The sequence below is a fragment of the Rousettus aegyptiacus genome, unplaced genomic scaffold (genome assembly GCF_014176215.1).
Source record: "Rousettus aegyptiacus isolate mRouAeg1 unplaced genomic scaffold, mRouAeg1.p scaffold_m13_p_12, whole genome shotgun sequence".
NCBI classification, from domain to species: Eukaryota; Metazoa; Chordata; class Mammalia; order Chiroptera; family Pteropodidae; genus Rousettus; species Rousettus aegyptiacus.
Window position 1 is genome coordinate 10,008,500 of NW_023416287.1, and position 25,313 is coordinate 10,033,812.

Sequence of the window (25,313 nt, forward strand, 5' to 3'; positions counted from 1 at the left end):
TTGAAATGCTCATCCCCAGGCCGTATTAGCAGTATGACTCAGACTTCTTGGGGCTGAAATCCACCTTTTCTAATATGGGAAATGACTTAACCTCTCTCTGTCTATAAAATAATGATATAATAGCCTAGGCCTGCACCATAAATTCTGGCCACTATCAGCCAAGGTGACAGGGTGGGTGGGGAGTGGATAGAACGATGGCTTTGGAGAGACAGGAGTTGGGTCCATTCCTGCAGGGCCTCAGGCTGCTGGTTAGAATTCGAACTTTTATTCTAAGAGGATTAAATAGCCTTTAAAATAGTTAATGTTGCTTGTTTGTTTGTTTGTTTGTTTATGCAATTTGGTGTATCTTAAGGATTCCTTCCCAGAGTAATGTTTTTAAATGCATAAAGCACAACACAGGGGATTTAAAACAATAATCACTACAATTATAAGAAAATGTAGTTATCCAAATAATTTTTAAAACCACATAAATTTGTGGTATGGTACCAGATATACTCCTTTCCAGTAAATAATAAGATCTAGGGACTAGCTTAACAGCAACTGTAGTTTTGAGGGAGTTTTGAGTGTCAATGATATTCTAAGATTTCTGCAACTACTATAGAATAATGTGATATGAAATATCTGTGATCTTAACCAGTGACCAAGTCCCAGGCACTTCTAATACTACTGTACTCTGTGGCCTATGTTTATCACTGAAGGAAACAGTTAATTTCTATTAGATGTTAGTAAAATAAAAATGTATTTTCCTCCCTCCTTTCCATCCTGAATTATATCCATAGCCCCCTAGTTATGAATCTCTGCTTTAAAGAATTCTAAGCTAGGGAGTAACATGACCAGATTTGCATTTTTTTTCAAATTCCTCTTGGCTGCCATGTGGAGAGCAGATGAGGGGTGAGAAGCTGGACGCAGCCCGGTTAGGAGACTGTTCTGGGTGTCCCGACAAGAAATGGTGACAACTCGGACTAGGGTGGTGGCAGTGGAGATGGACAGAATGGATAGATTTGAGAGCTTTTTTTTGTGATGGGTGTTGGGGTAAAGGTGAGGGAGGAGAAAGTTCTGGGTAACTCATAGGTTTCTAGCATCTGCTCTGGGCCAAGCACTCTACTAGGCTCTGCAGCTGTGTTTCCTCCTGGGGGATCTGTCAGTCCTGGGAGAGATTCCATCTATAGAACCGATCCCAACGCAAAGCAGAATTTGGTACACAAGGGACGCATGTGCCATAGGAGCCCGCATGAGAGGGAGGGGGTGACATTTTCATGGAGGAACTTACATTTGACTTTGAAGAATGGGTGAGGCTGCTAGCAAATGTATTTTAAAGTTCTTACAATGAAATCGACAGGACACCAGTTCAGAAATAGATTTGAAAACACAGAATAAGTAATCTAGAAGAAATCTCAATCAGTGGGGAAGGGAAAGATTTATTCAATAAATGGTGGGGACTGAAGTAGTTAGTTTATTCTTTGAAAAAGGGTCTACTTAGAGCTGACTTCATACTGTACATCTAAATAAATTACAGGTGGATTAGAGTTAAGCGTAAAGGAACAAGATCATGAAATTGAGATTCTTGTTGGTGGGAGGGACCAAGCAATGGAAGGCAGGCAGGAGATCAGGGTGTGTTTGGGTGCTGGTGGGGAGTTTAGGGAAGTCTGAACAGGGGTGCCTGGTAGGAATGGGAGGGGGAGTGGGAGAGGAGGCTGGGGTAGGCCGTTTGGGGTGAGATGGTAGAGGGTGTTGGTGCCGAAACAAGGAAACTTCATTCTGCAACAGAAGCCATCAAGGATTTGGGGGCAAAGGAGAAAAAAATTGGAGAATTGGGGGTCTTTGAAACTATTTTACCTTGTGTGCCTGTGGTGAGTTCACTTACATGCATTGAGCCAGTTTCCTTAGATCTAAAGGCTGGTGACTGGATTTGGTCCCTGCTTGGTCACTGACTTGTTCTCTCCAGACCTTAACTTTCTATCTGTACAATGAGTGGGCCGGGGTCCCAGGAGTGGCAAATTCAGACCAGAGGACCTCCTGGACTCCGGTTCTGGATCTGCCTCTAACGTCCTCTGTTCCCAGGCTCATCCTGGGGATGATGGTGACCACCTCCTTCCTGTCCATGTGGCTGAGCAACACTGCTTCCACCGCCATGATGCTGCCCATCGCCAACGCCATCCTGAAGAGTCTCTTTGGCCAGAAGGAGCCTCAGAAGGACCTCAGCTGGGAGCGTGAAGAGAATACAGGTGAGGTTGTGAACTGAGGACCAATCCCGCCATGGTGGAAGGGTGGCGGTGGGGCTGTTCGCAGGGTGTCGGGGAAGGCCGAAGAATGCACGTGTTGAGCACCTGCTGTGTGCAGAGTATTTTAATAATAATAATGACTGAGAATTAACTAAGTCAAATCATGGTAGTTAAAAAACATATTTGAATTTATTGGATATTTACTATGTACTAAACAATGAGTTAAACACTTCACACACATTATCTTTTTAACCTCACAAACCAAAACTTATGAAGTAGATACTGTAATTCAATCTTATTTTAAAGCACTTGAAGAGATGCTCAAATTCACTAATATCCAGAAATATGCAAAAGGAAACAATAGTAAGATTTACTTCAGCGAGCCTGGCAGAAATAAGAAAGCTGGGTCATGCAAAGTATTGGCAAGATAGGGGGCCACTGGAACTCTGCACACTTCTAGAGAGAGAGGAGACTGAGTCAGCTTTTCTTAAGGGCATTCTGCAAATATTTAATCAGATTAAATACGCACATACCCTGTAACCTAGCAGTTTTGCTCCTGAATGCAAATACTAAAGGGATTCTCACACAGGTCCATGAGGGGCCACGGGTGACACTGTTCACTGCAAGATTCTCTGTGGTGTGGCAAATTGGAAGCCGCATAAATGCCATCACTAGTAAAAGGGAAGAGAAGGTGTGGTGGGTGCACACCATTGAGCACTATCCTGCTTTCAGGAGCAAAGAATTAGGGGAACGTATATTTATAGAAATGGATCTCATAAAACATAGTTGTGATTGGGGAAAAAGCCAGAATGAGATATAGAATACAATACCGTTATGCTATTATGTAAATGAAAAATACATACAAATGACAAAATACTTTGCAAGAACATAAGCCAATGAAAAGCTACACGTTAAACGAATCAGAGCGGTTGCTCTGGGAAGGGTGGTACCGAGAAATAGAGAAAAAAGGGACTAAATAAATGAATAAGTGAATAAAACAAGAGACTTGTGCAACAAATATGAGACTGTTCTATGAACTGAGGGATGTGATTCATTCAGACCTCTGAAACTGTGTGCTAAATAAACAAAAGTAGCTACCATGTTTTTTATATGACTAAACAAGGGCTTACAGCGGGGAAGTGACTTCCCTAGGTCATACAGCAGACGAATGGCTGAGCCCAACTTTGTACCCAGGCAGGCTGTGTCCAGAGCCCACTCTCTTATCCATGAAACCAACTGCATCAGCGAGAATTCTTTTGGCTGCAGGTAAAAGAATGCCAGTCTGCAGGTGGCTTAAAAAATAAAGGTTCATTTCCCTCAAATATCAAGAAGTCAGAGAAAGGCAGTTCCAGGATTGGTTCAGAGGCACAAACATGTCAGGACTGTTTATTAGCACCTCTCTTTGTCCCTTGCTTTCCCTCATGGCTGCAAAATGGCCGCCACATCCTGTCTGCTTTAAAACATCTTTCTTTTTATTTACATAAATATATATTTTAAAGGAAGCTTTAAATTGGGACGTATGGGCAGAGATTGCTAGTTTTTTTAGTAATAGAACCCCTACATGGGCACATGGCTGGGCAGAGAAAAGGCTGAATTTTCCAGCTTCCTTTGAAATTAAATGTGGTCATGTGACTAAGTGTAGCCAATGGGAATGTGGCTATGAAGGTGGAGGTAAGAGATGCTACCTGGACCCAAAGATGGAAGCTGAATGTTGAAAGATGGATGGGAGGTCTCCCCCAGCAGCTTTGGATCATTTAGCTGCTTCCCCCAACACAACAAATATTAGCCATGAAACCATAGGTTTTGTGTGCTGGTTATATTTTTTTCAAAAATAAATTAAATATGTATCTGTTAAAAGTCAAAATATTATTCCATATGCCATCAACATTAATCTGATTTACTTACTATATTACGGATATTTCCCCATCATGCAATAAGAGGTCTTCTTTTATTTCCCCAACAACCTTGAAATCAAGAAATGGTTATAAGTACTTTATAGATGAGGTTCAGAGAGGTGATGTGAGATGTCCAGAATCAATCACGTTGTTGGTAAAGTAGCAGAGCCAGGATGGAGACGAGGTTAAAGACTTCCATGTGCATTACTATAATGATTACATTAAGGCTTTTAAATAGGTTTAATCATTAAATTTTATTTTTCAAAAAAAAAAAAAAAAGACTTCCACATAGAAGGGAAGAGATGCTCGAGAGCAGGAGTTAGCAAACATTTAATATAAATGACCAGATAGTTATTTTGGCTTTGCTGGCCTCTCTGTCACAACCAATCAATTCTGCCTTTGCAGAGAGAAAATACCCATAGGCAATATGTAAAGGAGTGGGTGTGGCTGTGTTCCAAGGAAATTTTATTTATGAGTGTTGAAATTAAAATTGTATACAATTTTTACATCACCAAATATTATTCTTCTAATCATTTTTTCCAGCCACTTAAAAATGTTAGAATCATTCTTAGCTGGCAGGCATTGGGCAGGATTCTGCCCAAAAGCTATAGTTTGCAGATCCCTGCTCTGTAGTATTGGCTTCACTGGTTTTCAGTCTGTTTTCTCCTAGTCTTGGGGCCCAAGAGAATTGCCTTGTTGACACCTTGAGATGGCAGCAAGCTCCTTCTCCCATTCCAACTCCAACGGCCCCCACTTTATCTGTTTTATACACCGAGCTTCCAAATAACAATTAAAGATGTTTCTTGAGCACTTACTCTCTGCAAGGACTCTTCTTAGGGTCTTACATCTGAGTGAGTGGAGCTAGCATTGACCTCATTCAGAGGAACAGAAATTGAGGAAGAAATAAATAGGAACAAGTAGCCCCAAAGTCACCGAGTTTCAAAACAGCTGCCCTGGTATTTTGAATCCAGGCCGGCCGACTTCAGAACTCTTAAGCTTTTTTATTCTGCCTGCAATGCAAGATTTTTTCCAAAGAGTCTAATGGCAAAAAAAGAAAGAAAGAACGAAAGAAAGAATGAAAGAACGAACAAAGAAGGAAAGAAGGAAGGAAGGAAGGAAGGAAGGAAGGAAGGAAGGAAGGAAGGAAGGAAGGAAGGAAGGAAGGAAGGAAGGAAGGAAAGGAAAGAAAGAAGAGAGAGAGAGAGAGAGAGAGAGAGAAAGAAAGAAAGAAAGAAAGAAAGAAAGAAAGAAAGAAAGAAAGAAAGAAAGAAAGAAAGAAAGATGTTTGAAAGCAAGTCCCTCATTAAAAAGATGAAAAGTATGAGACCCAGGAGGGTCTCATGCCCAAGGTCACATGCAATGTTGGGCACCAGGAGAAATTCAGAGTCTTTTCTCTTATACTGCAGGGTGTCAGGAGGTAGGAGACCCTGGGAGGCTGGGGCAGACACCTGCTTTTGGGGTCAGTGGGGTTAGAGAGCTGGGATTGGTTAATGGTCAACCCCGAGCCCTAAAATTCCAGTGTAAGGCTAATTGCAGTGCAAAGAGTGATGTTCCCGTTCACCCAGTTTCTGTGCTCTGTCCTGGTGGCAGGAGGTGAGGACAGGGGTTGCGGGTGTGGAGACTCTGTGAGTGGACCAGGACTGGGGCGAGGAGGCTCTTGGGGGCTTTAAGACTGTAAGGGACTGCATAGCCACGACAACAACGATAATGAGCACGTTCATCTTCCAAAGATCCATCATAAGCCAAACGCTGTGCTAAAGTTTTCATGCTTATTAGCTTGTTCGATCTTCCCAACAGTGCTACGGGGTAGACGATCCACATTTTCCAGAGCAAGGGACTGAAGCTCAGAGGCCAAATGATTTGGCCAAAGTAACATGAAGAGTTAGTTGCTGAGTCCTGCCCGAATCCAGAACCTGTACTTAAGAGCACCATGCCAGGGAGAGACAGAGTCTGGGACAGGGCAGGGCACACCGGACAAGACCCTGGGGCGCCTCAGCCTTGGAGGTCAGCCTGTTGCTTCTGTTCAGTTCCTTTACCCAGCTCTGCTTCCTTGAACCGCCTGGGGGACCGAGAGGCCGTGTGGGTGGTGGCTTCTCCAGTGTCCTTCTGCACGCGCGATCTCATGAGCTCCTCCGCTACAGCCCTGCAGGCGTGGCCTGTCTTGTAGAGGAGGAAACTGATGCTCAGAGTGGTGAAGTATTTCCCCAATGTCCCTCAGCCAGTAAAGGGGCCCACCTGACTTTTGAATCTAAATGCTACCATTGTTTCCCTTCCTTTTCTCTGCCTCAAAAAAGCTAGATTGCCACCCATGTCTTTCCTTTGGGAATGCCCAAGAGGCCGTCGTGCAGAATGCAGTCTTTTAGGCCTGGTGGAGCAGCGCCTCCTCCTCTACTCCTTATTCATGAGGCCAGGAGCAGGGCCTCCTTTCAAGGCTCTTTTCTCGTCTGTAAAATATTGTCACGAAGCTTACGTGAGAAATGAGAGCTGGGCACATAGGTTACTGTGTGGCAGTTGCTTAAAAACTACGAGGTTTCCAGGACGTGGGAGGAGCTGGCAGTGAGACGCTGCGCCGTGATGCCTGTTGATATTTCCCCTGCCCCCTGCGTGAGAGGGGTTGCTTTGTTCGTCCTCTGTCTCCCTGGGGGCTCCAAGCTGCAGGAGGGGTCGCGTCACTCTCTGTCATCGCTGTGGACGACTGTACTGGCGTAGTCTTGTTCCCCTAGAACACTGTCTGGCACATAGTTGGTGCTCAAAAAATGTGTGGAATTAATGAATCAATCAATGACTAGACCAGTTACTTAACTGCTCTGAGCCTCAGTTTCCTCATATGTAAAATGGGGATGTTAATACTGACCGCCTACGTTGTTGGGAGTGCTAAATGAATGAATGGTTGTAAACCTGCCTAACTTGGGGCCTTTGGCTTTCCCTGGGGGGCTCTTTACCTAATTAGACGCAAGAACGCTTTCCTGAGGGCCTTCCGTGTGCCCACTGTCAAGTTCAGATTAGATTTAGCAGTCCTAGGTCAGACCTACCAAGGGCCAGGTGAGCGCCTTTGCAGAAGGAGTGAGATTCAAAGGGAGCGGAACCGATGGTCCTGGCACAAGGCTGGCTCTGCCACTAATCCTTTGGGTCATTTTGATCCCAACCCTAACCAACCTCAGAGAGCCTCAGTTTCCCCAGGTGTGAAGAGGAAGGTGGTAACCCCTCCCTAGCTCTTTCAGGTTGTTCCAAGGATTCCGTAAATTTACAAGTGGAAAAATTCTCCTTCCCCAACCTGATACAAACTCAGGGATTGGTATTATTTGAATAAGACCTTACATAAGCCCTGAGCTCCTAACCAGCCTGTGTACAGCACATACAGTCTCGTGTCGAGGCTCCGCAGCTCAGCTGCTGGCAGCAACCAGGATTCATGGATGAGTAACCGGGGCCAGATGGGGACAGAGGCCAACTGGCGAGCACACGGCCCCTGTGGGGGTGTAGGCAGTCACCGGAGACTTCAGGTCACCCCCTGAAACTTCAGGCGAGTTGTTCTCTACCCCGGCTGCCCAAAAGAGTCACCCCACAGAGCTTTTCAAAAATACTGAGGCCCCAGCCTCACTCCAGAGCCACGAAACCAGAACCTCTAGCGGGTGGGGCCTGGGCACTTTCGGGAAATTCTACCGTTTACCCAGGGCTGCGGAGGAAGGGTACAGAGTGAGCCGCAGATGGGCCGGGGCTGGGGTGGGGGTCACTGGGTCAGAGTTCTTTCTGTCTGGCCATGCCCTGGGGAGCAGCCTTGCCCCGTGGCATCGGTGTTGTATTAACAGACTTTCACTTCCTGCTTCAGTGCCTTGGCCTCCGGCTGCGCGCTTCGCTTGTAGGCCCATATTCCCATCGCAAGGGCCCCGAAGCCCTCGTCCTCATGGCCCGGGGTGAACCGATCTGCATTTAGCCTTCAGACTTTGGCTGGTGGTCAGCGGGGCCAGCCTCAGGCACAGTAAAAATGACACAGTCAGCCACCAAGGAATCCTCCTCCCTCGTGGTACCAACTGGAAAGGCACAGTCAGCCCAGAGTGGAGAGGGGGAGGGACTTGCCCAAACCCCTGGGTGAGACAGGAAAAGATCTGCCGCTGGAGTCTGGACCCTTCCTCCCAGCCCACGTGGTCGAAGATCCCAGAACACATCGGTAGTCGGACAGGTCGGGTTTGCTTCTGCACATGCCGGGGGCGAGCTCGACCCTGTCAGCAAGAAGGCATCAGAAAGGACCTCTCACAGGACTTCGGCTTTGGTTGGGTCACGTCGGGGGGCTGTCTGAGGAAACAGGGATTTCTCCGGATTGAGTGCTGTCAGAAATCGGGGACAATTCAGTGATTGGGTGATGAAGTAGCAACCATTCACGTAGCAAGAGCTGGGGATTCCTGTCACTCTTACTTGCCGGTGGCAAGTGGCTTTGTGCTAGACAGGTTTATGAAGCATCTTTGCTTTGGCTCATTTTGTCAATCTCAGTCCAGAGTGACTTCGAGGTCGGTGATGTGTGTGATTATTTAGGTCCAACGAGAGAACAGCGTGGCATTATGGGTGAGACCACTCGCAGATGTCAGGGGCCGCCTTTTTATTCTTTTTGAAGAGTAACCCACATTAAACTAAATCCTTGCTAGCACTCAGATTCCTGTGACATTATTTAAATATAGGCTGGCAAACTTCAGCCCACCAAATCTAGACTACCTCTTAGTTTTTTGTTTTTGTTTTTGTTTGTTTTTGTTTTTGCAGCTTGTGAGTTAAGAATAACTTATACATTTTTTTAAAGGTTGAAATAAACCAAAAGAAGACGAATGTTTTGTGACATGTGAAAATCACATGAAATTCAAATTTCAGTGTTCAAAAATAAAGATTTAGCCACACTTACTCGTTTATGCATTGTCTGTGGCCGCTTTCAAGGTGTCGCGGCAGAGTCCAGCAGTTAATGGCAGAGACCATGTGGCCTCTAAAACCTAAAATATTTACTCTCCGGTTTGTTACAGAAGAAGTTTGCCAGTCCCTGCCTTAAATGGTGTTTTAGTGTACTCAGGTTGCTAGAACAAAATTACCATCGACTGGGTATTTATTTCACACAGTTCTGGAGGTAGGGAAGTCCAAGCTCAAGTGCCAGCAGAATTGGTGTCTGGCGAGAGCCCACTTCCTGGTTCACAGATGGCCTTCCTCTCACACCGTCCTCACACGGAGGGAAGGGCACGAGGGCTGGACGTGGGCTCTTTTATAAGGGCACTGATCCCTTTCATGAGGGTTCCACCCTCATGACCTCATCACCTCCAAAGGCCCCACCTCCTAATACCAGCGCATTGGGGATTAGGTTTCAACATATGAAATTTGAGGATATGCAAAACAAGTCTATAGAAAATGAGTCAACTCCTTAATCCTCTTGACAACCTTAGGAGAATTCTTATTTCCATTTTATGAATTAAAGAACTGAGGTATGCAGAGATTAAGAGATTTATCCAGACCAGGGTTTCTCAACTTCAGCGCCATGGACATTTGGCTTGGGATACTTCTCTGTTGTGGGGGGCTGTTCTGTGCACTGCAGGATGTTTGGCGGCGTCCCTGGCCTCTGTCCACTGGATGCCAGTATTACACCCCCACACTCCCAATCCAGGTGTGACAACTGAAAATGTCTCCACACATTGCTCAATGTTCCTTGAAGGTAGAATTGGCCTCCATTTGAAACCACTGATCGAAGTTCACATAGTAAGTGATAGAGCTATGATCTGAACCAAGAACCCATGTGTTCAGTTACCAGTCAAATGCCCAATGCCCAGGAATGGATTCTTTTGCCCTTGGTGATGGGTTCAGCTGCAGAAATTTATCATCGCTTCAATTTTTCTTATCTTCGAACTACTATCAAAGGCTCTTAGGGGGACTGACCTATCAAATCCAAAAACAAAGTCAGGTCCTGTCCCGACTCCTCTACTCAGACACTGCCCTGGCTCTGCTCCCATCTGACTCAGAAGCCAAAGTTTTCGCTGTGAGCCCCCAACCCCCCCGTCTGATCCAGCCCATTTCCTGCCACCCCCACCCCTTGCCACTTCTCTCACCTCCCCTCCTGCTCCCCTCCCACTCCCTCAGGCCCCTCCAGCCCCGCTGGTCTCCCTTCTGCTTCTGGACACACCAGACACACTCTCACCTCAGGGCCTTTGCACCTGCTCTTTATTGCCCCTTCACCTTCTTCAGATTTCTGTTTAATGTTACGTTCTCGGTCAGACTTTTCCTGACCATCCTTTAGGAAAGGTGTCCCATCCCAGAATATCTGTCCCCTTCCCTGCTTTATTTTTCTCCATGATATTCATTTCCATCTTATTGGATATAGAGACTTATTTGTTTATGGCCTGTCCTCCTACCAGAAGGTAAGCTCCACAAGGACATGGGTTTTCCTGTCTTGTCCCTCGGTGACCTTATGGATGGATGGATTGGCTAGGGTTCACGCGACTGAGTTCCAGCCCTGGGCTCCAAGTCGCACCAAGCTCTCATCTAAGAACTGAAACACAGAACTGGAGCTTATTCACTCTCAGCATCTCTATCACCACTAGCCTAGTGCAGTCATCATCATCTTACCTGGAAAATGCAATAGATTCTGAACTTGTCTCCCAGCTTCCATTTTTGCCCACCCCTGTAGTCCATTCTCCCCTACCGGGCTCAGGGATGTTCGCAAAATATCAGTCACACGCTATCAATCTTGGGCGCTAAATCCTGCAGAGTTTGCCATCCTTGATTTGACTTCTGATTTCTGCTGACCTTGATCTACCCGACTCCCACTTCCCGTCTCCTCTAGGCCTTCCCTACTCACTACTTTCCCAGCACACTGACCTTCTCATGGTTCCTTAACTCTACCATGTTTCTTACCCCAGGGCCTTTGCACTTGCTGTTCCTGTTGCCTGGATAGTTCTCATCATGGCTCTCCATGTGACTGGCTCCTTTTTATCCTTGAAATCTCAAATCAAATGACATCGGCTAATGGCGTCCCTCTGTTGACCTGATTACAGTAGGCCACCTGCTCCCCATTCCTACTCTGCAATTGTTTTCCATCACATGGCCCAGTTTTATTTCCTCCATCACTTTCTTCCCTACCTGAAATTTTTTTTTACGTATTTATTATCTGTCTCCCCTTCTAGAATATAAACTTCATGGGAATAGGGACCTTGTTTTATATTGTTCACTGTGTACCCCAAGCTCTTAATCAAAATAGCACATCGTAGGTGCTCAATAAACCCTTTTTGAATGAATGAATGAATGAATGAACAAAAGATTGGGGTCATCCATCCTCTTGCTGGCCCATTACCATTCATAGCTAGTCTTTCCCAAACATCCCTTTGGCAATGGCTGTTCAGGTAAACCTAGGCTTGAGTTATGGGTTGTCAGGCAGTCTTGCAGCTAACTCCCTGCTTACAGGTGTGGGTGTCATCTCCAAATAGGGGTGGGTGGGACCAGAAAATGTAATGTCAAGTGCCTCATTCATCCATTCAACTCAGTGATTAGTACGGAATCCTTGGCGAAGAGCGCAGCTTGAGGAAGCACTCTCGACGTTTGACTGTAAAAGAATGGGCATGCTCCTGTTTTGTTCACATGACCCTAAAGACATTATGCTCTTTTCCTCCTAGCTGCTGTGCCGAAAAACAGCCTGCACCCTGTGTCCATGGAGATACAATTTCTCGCCAGCACAGGAGAGTGAGTTCCTGGAGAAAATCATAGAGGAGCCAAAGCTCGATCCAAGGAAATGATGAACAAGAATTCAGTGCTGCAAGCAACCCCCTCCCATTTCTGAATTTTTCTCCAAATGACCTAATTGCCCAAGTTTTCACCACTCATCTTTTGGGCTTAGGCGTGGACCCTTAAAAAACATAAATGTGGCCAGGGGAGGGGAGGACTTTATAACTCCAGAGTTCTGGTGAGGGACCAGAAGGACTCGCTGCCTGACAGTCAAGGGGGAGAGGGGTGCAGACCAGGTCAAGGGACTCTTAGACGAAAATGCCCTAAGAGACAATACCAGCCCTCCACACTGTGAGTCAGGAGCGCTTCCCATCGATGGCGTGGTCAGTCTTTGGTGTCCTTTGCGTGTGACAGCGTGGTTTAGATCTTGGAGTTTGGAGCCACGCAGACCTGATGTTGGACCCTGGCTCTGCTGCTTACCCGCCATGTCATTTAGACAAGTGCCTTAACCTTTCTAAGCCTCAGTTAGTTTCACCTGCCAACTGGACAGGGTATCGGAACCCACCTTATAGGGTCGTTTGAGGTTAAATGAGATAATAGCAACCCAATAGGTCACGAGGCCCTCCCCTCGCTGATGGTAAGGCTTGTTGTTAACGGCATCATTCTCTCGATTTAATGGCGATGAAATAGCCGGAAGTAAAGTGACTTGCTCAAGGCATTGCCGGCCATGGATCGGGTCTGTTTTATCCATTCAACAAATATTTATGAGAGCTTAGGATGAGCCTGGCACTGTCAGGGACACAGCAATGAACAGACAAAAAAATCCCAGCCCTGTGGCACTTAAGTCCCAGTGACAAGGAACCACTGCACGAGTAAAATTCATAACGTGTCAGATGAGTGGTGAGTGCGATGCAGGAGAACAAAGCAGGAAAGAGAGCTGGGGACCTGGGAATGGGGAAAGGCAGTTTTAAAACGGGTGGTCAGGGAAGGCCTCTCTGCAAGGTCATGCCCGAGCAGAGACCTGTAGAAGGTCAGGAGTCGTGGACGATCTGTGGAGTGTTCTCAACAGCGGGACCAGCAGGTGCAGAGTTCCTAAGAGTCCAGAGTGGACAGGAAGCCAGTGTGGTTGGAGCCGGGCAAGCGCATGGTAGGAGGTGGTGTCGGGGAGACAGTCAGGGTGGCCCGAGAGCAGTGGCGGAGGGGCAGAGCAGGTGGGACCGCACAGGCCCTTGATGTAGCCTTGACTTTGAGTGAAATGGGAGCTGACGGAGGGATAGCAGAGGAGGAACATGATCTTACATCAAACTGTTTTATCCCATAGCCCGTGTTCCTTCCCGGCAGCCTTCGGGAGCTTCGAGCCCAGCACTGAGCTATGGGCTCTCCGTCTGGCCCAGCCGCTCACTACCATGAGGCCTGGGAATCAGTTTCAACCATCTGTCTGTATAGAGCTCGTGCCCAATTTATTGGAAAAGACCTGATCCCCACTCTCTGGAGCTCCATGTTCATCAAATGCAAACCCTGTCTCCTCCCTGGGCCTCCGTTTCCCCATCTGAACAAAGAAGGGATGGCACTAGATGAGCCCTAGGGCCACTTCTGCTTTCTCATTCTTACTGTGAGGCTCAGTCCAGTCGGGTTCTCAGATCTGAGATGGGCCACAGTTCCTAATCGGGCCGCTCACCCCGACAAGTCGGATTATGACCTTGGTCTCCAGCTGCTTATAGTCCTTGTTTTCTTTTCGGATTGAAGATTGAGTCCCCATTACCCACTGGAGAAGGGGCCCCTCATGTGGCAATTAAGTCCAGAAGGAGTTTGAGGTGTCTTTTATCCTTTAAAAAAATTGATTTGTTACACAGGAGCAATTCTGATTCCATTCGCTTAGAAACATTCTGTACTCTTAAACGAAAAGAAAAATGGGCTCCACATCTCACTCCCAGAGATAGATTAAAATAGTGATGTGGATACTGTTCTAGATAATTTCTTGATATCTCCCTATATACATAACTGCATTTTTAAATAAAACTTTGATAATGCTGTATATGCCATTTTGTAACCTGCCATTTCACTTAAAAAAGTGTAGTTAACATCTTTTCATTTCAATAAATTTGTGTCGACATCATCTTTTAATTATAAAATTAATAATTCTTAATTTAATTCTTTCCCAAAGTCTTTAACTATATAAGAAAAACAACCCAGAAAATATAAAGAAAAAATAAAAGAGAAAAAAAAATCCATAATTCCACCCCCAAGAAAGGCACCAAAATGACTTTGCTTATGCCATTCTAGATTTTCTTAATACTCATATATTCAGGAAATATGTGAGCATTAAAAAAAAAATAGCTAGTACTGTTACCCACCTTTTCCCTTTATATAATGGACATTTTTCATCTTAATACATACTCACCTAAATCATCATTTTTAATAGCTGCACTGGTGTTCCATCCAGAAAGAGAATCATCTTTGTTTAACCAATTCCATTTTGATGGAGATTTAGGTTGTTTTCAATTTATATTTAGTACCACGGGGAACTCTCTTGTACTCACACCCAAGGCACCTGACCAAATATTTATTTAGGATAAATTCTGAGCTGAAGGGGTGCACATTTTAGAGAGGTTCTTGATGCCCATGCCAAATTATCTTCTAGAAAGACCACTTAGCTCCCCCAACTCAGGCAATGTGTGAGCTGTTTCCTGTGAGGTCAGCAGTTCTGAGTGTGTTCTGAATGGCTTCTCTCTGGGTTTGTTTAAAGCAAAGACTGCCCCGAGGAGGCGGAGGCTTCATGCTCCAAGAAGGAGGAAGAATATCGCAGAAACATCTGGAAGGGTTTCCTCATCTCCATCCCCTACTCAGCCAGCATTGGTGGCACCGCTACTCTCACGGGCACTGCCCCCAACCTCATCCTGCTCGGCCAGCTCAGAAGGTAAAAGCAAGCATCCCCGACCTGGCGCTGGAGTTTCTGCCCCTTCTGCTCCTCGCCCTCCTTCATTCAACACCCCGGGGTTCTGTATTGAGCGCCTTCTATTTGTCAGGCTCTGGGGACCCAGGAAAGCACAATACCCAGCAAAGTCTCTGCCCTGGGGGACTCCCATTCTGGTGGGGAGATAAGCAGTAAAGGACAAAGCAAAGAAATATGTGATATGTCAGTGTGATGAGCTATGAAATAAAAATAAAGCAGGATAAAGGGGTAGAAATGACAGGCGTGGGCACTATTTTACATAGATCGGTCAGGGATGTGTGACCTCTCTAATAAGGTGACATTTGAGCAGAGAAGTGAGAGAGCGATCTATGTGGACACGGGAGGAAAGAGCATTCCAGGGAGAGGGAATAGCCTGTACAAAGGTGAACGGTTCAAAGACCAGCGGGGCCGGAGTGAGGATGGTGAAGGGGATTGTGGGAGGAGACGAGAGAAGAAGGAGGCCAGATGCAGGCAACCGTTCTAAGGACCCCGGCTTTTCCCTCAAGTGAGATCGGGAGTCAGTGGAAAGCTAAGAGCAGAGGACTGACATGCTGTAGCATCTGCTCTAGTGACTAACCCCAACTGGAGGCGTTGGTCTGTGGCTGTTACGTCCAGTGAGAAGCTTTGCAGCGATGCACATGGGCCGGGAATGGGGTGGGTTCTGTCAGAATGTAAAGTCTCCCCATCACTAGAACTGTCTAAACAGAGGCTGGGGGCCATCTGTCAGGGCTTGAGAATAAGAAGGACCCTCAGACGGCACGATTGTTGATTCCACCATGCCAAACCTCTTATTTGAAGATCTGAAAAATTCCTGTGTTTCAAGAGTCTAAGATTTTCAGATTCCAGGGTTCTGAGAGGCGGGGTTTCTAAGATGCCTATGCGGTGGAGATGCATCGTATATTCGTTTAATCTACATAAATGCAAATATAAGCATTTGGCAAGCAAGTAACAGCACAAAGTCTTTGATATTCACCATGTCTCCAAACGCTGGCTAGCTTCTTTCCCTGGAACTCAGCCCAGGAACAGAAGACCTCTGAGGATGAGGGAGGGAAAGGTGGCGTTGGTTTTCCTGAGAGCAGATTCGGTACAAAATTCAGTAACTACACTTGCGGGTAATTGAAGTTATTTTCATGAGAAATGTGAAGCACACCCTGTTCTGCCTCATGAGCTATTTGAAAACATTAATCCTCCACTATATTCTCAGGATCTTAAATTCTTTGATTGTTTTCCTATTCGATGATAGAAGTGGGTGATTCTCAGCCATGGGTGCATTTTAGGTCACTGGAGGGAGGCGAGAAAATGTACCTGAGTCTCAATTTGCAGAGATTCTAGTTCAGCGCCGTGAGATGGGGCCGGGCACGAGCATTTTCCCAGTTGATCTGAGTTCACTGCAAACCTTTGGTTTCTTTCCATCTCCATTTTTTTGAGCAAGACCTGGCTGTTTTTGTTTTTCTTTTTTTGGTTAGCGACTCAAACACCAGAAGCCAAGAGGGTCGTGCTTCAGCTGTGGGGACAATCTGGGCTCGGCCCTTTAGTCTCCTTGGTTAGAAGGATGTTCAAGCAAAGGGGCAGTTTGCTGGGAGGACAAAGCAGGGCGTTGGGTATTAGGACTTGCTGGAGGACATCCCAAGGGCTTTATAGGAAGGATATGGGCTCTGGGGTCCTTAGAGACAGGTCCTGAGCTGGGGGACAGGAGAATGGGTAGGATGGCAGTTGTTGTCAGAATTTTCAGGCCGCCTGCCCACCCTGACATAAGCAGAACTTTGTTCCAATTTGAAAAGAAATTAAGGGGAAAATGCCAGAGCTGTAAGTAAAAATAGCAAACATGAAGGATTTCTGAGTAAATTGCATGCAAATCACACGCAAATAATATGCAACACTTAATTGCACAGGTTTGTACCTTCCGGTCTGGGAGTGGGGGATTTAGAAGGAATGTCAAGTAATATGGGGTTCTGATTCTCCAGCTGGAAGCCTGGGGAGACAGGGAAATGAGTGCCCTAAGTATATTCTTGGGGTGTGCTCCCCAAATACATTTTATTAGTTTATTCTGATTATACATGTTATAGAACACTCAGAAGATATAGAAAAAAAATTAAAACTTTGAAATACTTTTCATCTCACTGTTAATATTTAACATACTACCAGTTTTTCTGTGTACACACACACACACACACACACACACACGCACACTCGCACACACGCACACACGCACACATTGGCATGGCTGACCTTGGCTGGCTCTCACCTCCCTCTTTTCTCCAGTTTCTTCCCGCAGTGCGACGTGGTGAATTTTGGCTCCTGGTTCATTTTCGCCTTCCCTCTCATGCTGCTGTTCCTGTTGCTGGGATGGCTCTGGATCTCCTTCCTGTATGGGGGAATAACCCTGAGGTACCCCACACGTTTGACCTGAGTGAGCTTTGAGCCAGACTAACCTGTGTTAGGCCCAGCTTCCTTGTCATTAGGGAGTGGCCTTCCTAAGTCTCAGGCTCCTCCTCTATAAACTGAGGACTGTCCTTATAATTTCATGTTCTCTTCTCACGTGATGACTGTGTAGACTTCGCCTTCTGGGGGATGTGAAGATGACTGGTGGTGTGTGACCCTCCCGTTATGCCCAGACCCTCAGCTAATTCACCCAACATCAATATTAAGACACTACTACAAATACGTTTTTATTTTAATAGATATCGTCAAGTCATTCTCCACAAGAATTATACTAATTTGTTCTCCAATTTATCACACATGAGAGTGCTGTTTTCATGAAGCAAAGTGGATTTTTGCCAATCTAAGAGAAAAATAAATTGCATTTATCTTGTTGAGAATAATTTTGAGCAACTTCATGTTGAGGGGCAATATGGAAAGTTTTTATATATTCATGGGGACCATTGATATTTCCTTTCCAGTGAATTGTTAAACTGCATGTTTATATCCTTTGTACATTTTTTAAATGGATTGTTGATCTTGGTCTTCTTGATTTCTAGTTCGTTTTACATATTGAAAGATCCGTGATTTTTCTGCAATATGAGTTGTAAATGTTTTTCCTGATCTGTTTTTTACTTCGCTTATAGTGCTTTCTTCTACATAGGATTTTTTAGAAATTTTTTGATGTAGATGAATTTATCAATCTCTCATATGGCTTTTGAATTTTCAGTTACAGTTAAAAAGACCTTTTCATTAAAGGAGTTATAAACAAGTTATCACATATTTTCTTCTAGTATTTTTATATTTTTTACATTTAAATTTTTAAAAAATCTATTTGGAATTTATTCTTCGGATGCAGTGTGAGGTTTGCATCCAACTTAATTTTTTGGTTCCAGAGGACCATTTAGTTGTCCCAACACCATTTATTGACATGAACAAGTTCTTAATTTTGATGATGTCCAATTTACCTATCTTTGGTCATTGGAGCTTTTGGTGTTACATCTAAGAAATAGTTCACTAACCCGAGGCCATGAAAATTTGCCCCTGTGTTTTCTTCTAAGAATCGTATAGGTTTAGCTCTTACATTTAGGTCTTTGATCCATTTTGTTAAAAGTTGAGTTAAATTTCGTATGTGGTATGAGGTAGCGCTCCCCATTCGTTCTTTTGTATCTGGCCGTCCGGTTGCCCCAGCGGCGTTTGTTGAAAGACTGTTCTTCCCCCACCGGAAGGTCTTGGTACCCTTGTCAAAAACCAGTAGACCACAGATGTGCAGGTTTCTTTCTGGGCTCTCGGTTCTATTCTGTTGACCTATATGTCCAATGCCATCAACAATGGCCCGTCTTTTTCCACGCCAGTCTGTGATACCAAGGTCTATTTCTGGACCTAATTCATGTATCTGTTTAACCCCATAAAGGATTTTAAGTCTGGGAGCCATATAATCAGATTCACATTTTTAAAAGGCCATCTAAGCTATAGCTGGGGGAACGGATTTTAGAAAGAGGCAATTATTCAGCAGGCCGTTGCAGTCTCCAGCATTGAGCAAATGAGGCCTGGCCAGGTGGTGGCGGTGCTGGGGAGAAGTCAGTCACACCTGCCATGGCCACTCCTAACCTTCCCACTTCCTGTTTCAGGGGCTGGAGGAAGAAGAGATCTAAGATCAGAGCGGATGCAGAAAATAGGGCTCGAGCTGTGATTCGGGAGGAATTCCAGAACCTGGGGCCCATCAAGTGCGTGGCGTGGGTCTCCTTGGGGTGGGGAGAGAGCTGGGCGTCAGACGCAGGAGAGCTACCTTCTGGTCTGACCCCTGCGTCCTCAGGGTCAGAGTCCCAGGGGAATTTCAAGACCCGAAATGGGATCCTGGAGATGGAGGGTAGGGAGGTGGCTTACACAGATTCCCTGAAGACCAGAAAGCCCCTTGGGATGGGGACCTGCCACCTTCCCATCTAATGCACCCATCCCTACTGTTGCACGGGATGCTCAACACTGCCTTGGGTGGCTTCTGGGATCTTGTTTAATGCACGTTTCTCATGCGATGAAAATAACTAGGAGTCAGCAGGCCTGCACACAGGGCCGACTCTGTCACCGACTTCCTGTGTGGCCTTGGGCAAGGCACTAACCCTCTCTGGGCCCTGCCCTCCAATCTATGAAATGGACGCATTGGGTAGATATTTCTCTTTCTCCCTCTGCGTACTCCTCTCTCTGTGTCCGTCCCCCTCTGCGTGTACGCTTATCGGTCCCTCTCTGTATGTATGACTGTTCCTTCCTCTCTCTTCGCCTACCTCTCTGTCTTGTCTGTCTGTTTCTCTGCTTTTCTGACTCTGTCTGTTTCTCTCTCTCTCTCTCTCTCTCTCTCTCTCTCTCTCTCTCTCTCTCTCTCTCTCTCTCTCTCTGGATTCTTCTTAGGACTCTGGGAAATTCATGGTGGGACTGACATAAATAGTTTCGGGGAGGGGTGCTTGGTGCTCAGGAAGGCTCCTGGGTGAGGGCGGAAGCCCGAGGACAGAACCCGCTTACACGGCGGGACACCCCTCTCCTCACTCCGGAGGTTCCCTGGGGAGTGAATTACTTCCTAGTTTCTCCGAAGCAGAGCCTGGGCCCAGTCACACCTGCCTGAGGCCTTTCCGAGCCGCCGTCCACCCGAGCCCACGTCATCCTGTGCCTGCATATCTGTGCCATAGGTTTGCGGAACAGGCTGTTTTCATCCTTTTCTGCATATTCGCCATTCTCCTCTTCTCCCGGGACCCGAAGTTCATCCCTGGTTGGGCCAACTACTTCCACCCTGGGTGAGCCTCTGGGGACCCACGGGATGGAGTCCAGCAGGGCAGATCCCGGGGTGGGCCGCCGGGAGCTGGGGAGGCGGTGCGGCAGGGGGGCACCAGGGCTGGGTTTACACCCCTTGTCCCAGGTAATTATGTACGGCTGCTCCTTTCACTCTCAGGAGAGTTTAGGTTTGGCTGGTAAGACAGTTGGGTTCCCCTATGTTAAGAGCTTTGGCTTCGGAATCAAATAAAATTGGGTTCAGATGACAGCTCTGCCATTTACGTGCTAAGTTTTATGCTTGACGCGGGCAACACAAGTAAAAACAAGTCGTTGGACAACAAAATAACTGCATATTGTAACGAAAGAAAGAGTGAGAGGATTATATTATGAAAGAATGGGATGGGCGCATTGACTTTGGATAGTTCTGGAAGAACCAAAGGTTAGGAAGAGTACAGGTAAAAACTGGAGGCACGCTGGGCATGTCTGCGGAGAGCCCAAGGCAGGAGCCAGCTTAGCACCTTTGAAGAACTGAAAGAAGCCTGTGGTGACTGAGCCTTGGTGGGAAGGGAGGAAGGTGAGCCAGACGTGGCCAGAAGGGCAGGCAAGGGCCAAATCACGGAGGGCCTTGTTGGCCATGTTAAGCATTTTGGTCCTTTTTTTTGTTTGTTTTTTAATTGAGAGCGATGGGAAGCTTCTGGAGAGTGTTAAGTTATTTAACCTCCCTATACCTCAGTTACCTCATCTGTAAAATGGTATCGTAATAGTACACTTCTCACGGGATTGTTCTGAGGATAAACGAGTTAACACATGTCAAGCGATTAGAATTGTGTATAGGAAGAACTCAGGAAGACGTTAGTTATACTTGTTAGGGAATGGATAGTGGGGGCAAAAATGTAGGTGGGGAGAACAGTTAGGAACTATAACACTATCTAGATGACCCGTCGCCTGGGACAGGGGTCTGCAAACTAAGGCTCATGGGCCAAATGCGGCACACCCTTTGTTTTCAAATGGTTTTCACATTTCTAAATGGCTAGGGGAAATCAAAAGACAATATTTTGTAGCACATCAAAATTATATGAAATTCCTATGTCGCTAACTACAAATAAAGTTTTATTGCAACACAGTGACACCTATTCACTTACGTGTTGTCGTACCTGCCTTCACGCGACAGCGTCAGAGTTGAGCCATGACAGAGACCACATGGCGCGCAAGGCCGACAATGTTTACTGTGTGTCCTTTTACAGTAAAGGAGGCATTTACTGGCCCTGGTCTAGGCCTTAATGGCTTGAATGAAAGTGGTAGCGGTGGAAATGGAGCAGTGAAGATGTATTTCAAAGTGGGAAATAATAGGACTGACTTCCAGTTGGATCTGGATGCAGGAGAAAAAGAAGTTCTTGCGGGGGTGGGGGTTAGTTAGAGAAGAACATTCTTTAAGGAGACCGGGGATGCCTTCTCAACAATTCTATTTTGAATTTAGTTTAGATTTATCAAGTCGAACATGTCTTTTAAATACTGCATTGGGCAGTTGGGTGTGCAATCCTAGAACTCAGAGGAAGTCAGACCTTCAGACCATCCAATAGAGATCTAATGAGATCCACATATGGAATTTTAAAAATTTTAGTAACTGCATTAAAAAAAGTCAGAAAAAAAAACCCAGATGAATTAATTTTAGTGATTCATTTAACCCACTCTATTATTTCAACATGTAATCCCTATAGAATTGATTTTTGAGAGATTTTACTTCTTGTTCATACTAAATCTTCAAACTCTGGTGTGAATTTTACACTGCGGTGCATCTCACTCTGGTCTTGCCACATTTCAAGGATCCACTAGCCACACGTGGCTGCCGGCCACCGTATCGGATAGAGCTGCAATACACACTTCACCTCAGAGCCTCAGTTTCCCCTCTGGTGAAATGGACGATATACGTTCTGATCTCACGAGGGTCGTTATGAAGAAGAAACAATATGATTTCACGGAGCCAAGTAAAGTGGCTTTTATTACCATTCTTTTATTTTTTCCAAAATGTAGGTACTTTGTTATATTTTTCAGATTTAAAAAAAAAATGGGTGTTGTAAACATTCTAACAATACAAAGAAAGTGAAGGTCACCTAGAATCTCCATCTCCAGATCTGACGTACTTCTTTTCTGACTTAAAAAATGCCTGTCTGGGAACCGTTCCACATCTTGATTACATTGGCGGTTACAGGACTGTGTACATTAGTCAGAACTCATTTAACCATATCCTTTAAATTGGTGCATTTTATTGAATGTTAATTATACTTCAATGAAACTTATTTTAAAAATACACACAGATTAGGTAAAAAGAAACCTATCTAAACACAAGATTTTTTTAACAGAAATGTGATTACAGTGAACATATTGTGATCTGCTTTTTTCTTTTTTGTCTAATTATAAGATGAAAATTCATTATAAAAAATTCTAACAATGCTGAATTGAAAAAGTAAGTTAGTTACCTTTTATCTACTCTCTGTCTCTCTCCCCAATGATTATTACAATGAACAGTTTGATACGTAAGATTTCAGATGCACACACATGCAGACATATATGTGGACATATAATAAGATATTGGAAAATACAATAATATGATCATGGATAACTTGCTATTTTATTCTTTATAAACACTGCATAATATTCCATAATATTCTATAGAATGGGAACATCTTTACTTTATCAACTCATTTTGGTTGTATTTCTATATCAATACATAAAGATTAATATTATATCTTTTAAAAAAGATGCAGGGTATTTAATTATATATATTATTATATGTGCATTATTAAATGCCATTTATTTAAACGTGTCTCTACTAAAAATCTTATATTTTTTTACTCTTATCGATAATGAACATCCCTGTATACAATCCGTGTACGAGTTCAGTTATGTCCTGAGGACAAATTCCTAGGAGTACAATAACTGGATCAAGGGGCATTCACATGTCAAGTATTGAAACATGCTGCCACCTGCCTTCCAAAACATTAATTGTCCTGTTTATTGTCCCCACCACCCCTTTGTGTTTCTCAACATCCTCATCTGGTAAGATCACCCTTTTTAAGTTTGCCTGTCTGTTCGCAGAAGAATGGTACTCCATTAGTGTTTTGATGTGTACTCCTCTAATATACCAATAGGGACCATCTTTTCCAGTTTCTTGGTCATTTGAGCACCCTTCTTCCCAAATGTGTGAGCTGAAAAAAACTTTTGTTAGCAGTTGGCTCTGTACTTCATTGAATTTGGAGCCAGAAAATGTGGGTTCAATGCCCGTCACCTCCATGGAACATGGTCTGGCCTTGAGCGAGTTATTTCTACTCTTTGAGTCTTGGATTCCTCATCTGACATGGAAGATGCCTGCCCCCGAGGGCTGTTTCTGAGAGCTTAATGTCTCCACAAGACACATGGTAGATCCTTGAAAAACAGTAGTTAGGTTTTGAGGAGCTATGAGTCTGGTTTGAACTGGGCTCTGCTTGTGTGAATGGGCTGCATCTCTATGTAGTAAGCTGCCCATCCCAGGAGGAATGCAGGCAGAGGCTGAACAAATACGGGGCTGTTGCTGGAGTCCTTGCAGCTTCCACAGACCCCAGTGTTCTGTGGCTCTCAGATTCTTGCCTATCTGGACCCTGTTCCTAGGGTCCTTGAATAAGGAGGATAAGCATTTATTTGGCTCAAGCAGTGTCCAAACGCCCCAGGACACTATGGATAAAGGGCTTTCGCATCCATGGGTGGTTGCACCCATGCTAAGTTCAGTGCAGGACAGAATCTGGAGGCCTCCAACAAGGCCTCTTCACAATGGCTCTAATTCCTCCCCACCCCCTACAAATCCTCAGCTGTAAATCTGCCAGACCTTGGCCTGCTGAGATGCCTGGGATCACATGCTTTGGGGCCTTGTCATTGTAGGTTTCTTTCTGATGCTGTCACCGGTGTGGCCATTGTCACCATCTTGTTCTTCTTCCCATCCCAAAGGCCCTCTCTCAAGTGGTGGTTTGACTTTAAAGGTAAGGCGGTCAGGGTTGGGATCTCCATGGGCTCAGGGAGGACTGTGGCCTCGGCGGCGGGGCCCACTCCCAGGACCTGACAGCCCCATTGTCCGAGCGAGCCCTGTGTTCTGCTTCTTTCCGGCCCCTGCCTGAGCAGTTACCTTGTCTGGGCACTTAGGCTGCCGGAAGTCCGAGGGCCAATTCTAGCCGGCTGTGTGCTTTTGAACAGCCCAGGAGCTAAGACTGGCTTTCACATTTTTTAAATGGTTGAAAAAAATCGAGAGGAAAATATTTCATGACACGTAGTTCAAATTTCAGTGTCCATAAATAAAGTTTTTAATTTCTTCAATAAGAAATTTGTGGACTTTTATTTTCTTTAGTTATGTAAGTACCTATGCCTAAATAGCCTCAATTTTACCTCATGGCCCACAAAGCCCAAAATATTTATTTTCTTGTCCTTAACAAAAAAACTTTGTGTCTACGGCCATGCCACCCTGAACGTGCCTGATCCCGTCTGATCTCGGAAGCTAAGCAGGGTCAGGCCTGGTTAGTTCTTGGATGGGAGACCACCTGGGAAGACCAGGCGCTGTAGGCATAAAAAATAAAAAAAATAAGGGATGGTAAACTGACAAGGTCCTTGCAATTTGTGATGTCAACCAAGGGTTGCCTCGCCTAAAAAAACAAAAAAACAAAAAAAAACAAAAAAAAAAACAATAACAACAACTTCATGCCCCTGGGCCCAAGGCAGGAGTTGCATCTCAGTTGCCTAAGGCGTCAGACAAATGCCTAGCTGGGTTTAAAGAAAGAGAAAACAGTGGAGACTGAGGCAAAAATGCCTAAACGCATTCAAATCCAGCTTAAAAGAATCACTGAGCTCTCCAAACCAAAGAATCTATAGGCTGGCCTCAGCCTTCAGAAGGCCAATTATGACTCCGTGTTATTTCTAGCAGGTCTCAGCCAGGAGAAGGTGCCCACACCTGTCATCTGTGACAGAGGCTGTGTCTGGCCTATCTTTATCTGAGGCAGTGGGATGTGCTCTGGACCAGGAGTCAGGAAATAAGGGTTGTAATCTAGTTTCTATCGTTGAAAAGAATAGAATATTACGTGGGATAGCTCCAAAGTCAGGGGAGTGGGGGTTTGAGTGTGGGGAGTGGAGCGGAAGGATCAGTAGGGATCAGCAGGGAGAGCTGGACCTCCAGGGGGCTAGCGCTGGGTCGAGGAGGCTTGGCTGTGGGCTTTGGGACTCAGATTGAACAGGATCCATACATTTCCTCCATCTCTGCTTCTCTGTCTTGCTTCCAAATGACCCTCCCCACCTTCCACTCTGTGCATCATTTCTTGGTCTTTGCAGAGCTTTTCTACTGCTCCTTAGCTTTTGCATCTTTATAGCTTGTTC

At 45.4% G+C, this 25,313-nt stretch overlaps 1 protein-coding gene and 1 non-coding gene across 2 annotated transcripts in view; both read left to right on the forward strand.

Annotated features, from left to right (window-relative positions):
• Positions 1–25,313, forward strand: part of SLC13A3 (solute carrier family 13 member 3) — a 63,336-nt gene that overhangs the window by 23,491 nt on the left and 14,532 nt on the right. The window contains exons 3-9 of the mRNA XM_016121222.2: positions 2,062–2,225; positions 11,746–11,812; positions 14,541–14,711; positions 17,010–17,135; positions 18,797–18,892; positions 19,844–19,948; positions 23,838–23,935. Coding sequence (XP_015976708.1) covers positions 2,062–2,225; positions 11,746–11,812; positions 14,541–14,711; positions 17,010–17,135; positions 18,797–18,892; positions 19,844–19,948; positions 23,838–23,935 — 827 coding nt within the window. The remainder of the gene's footprint in view (positions 1–2,061; positions 2,226–11,745; positions 11,813–14,540; positions 14,712–17,009; positions 17,136–18,796; positions 18,893–19,843; positions 19,949–23,837; positions 23,936–25,313) is intronic.
• Positions 24,394–24,512, forward strand: LOC118610241. Its single transcript, XR_004953853.1, has one exon. It is a non-coding gene; the product is annotated as a 5S ribosomal RNA (ribosomal RNA).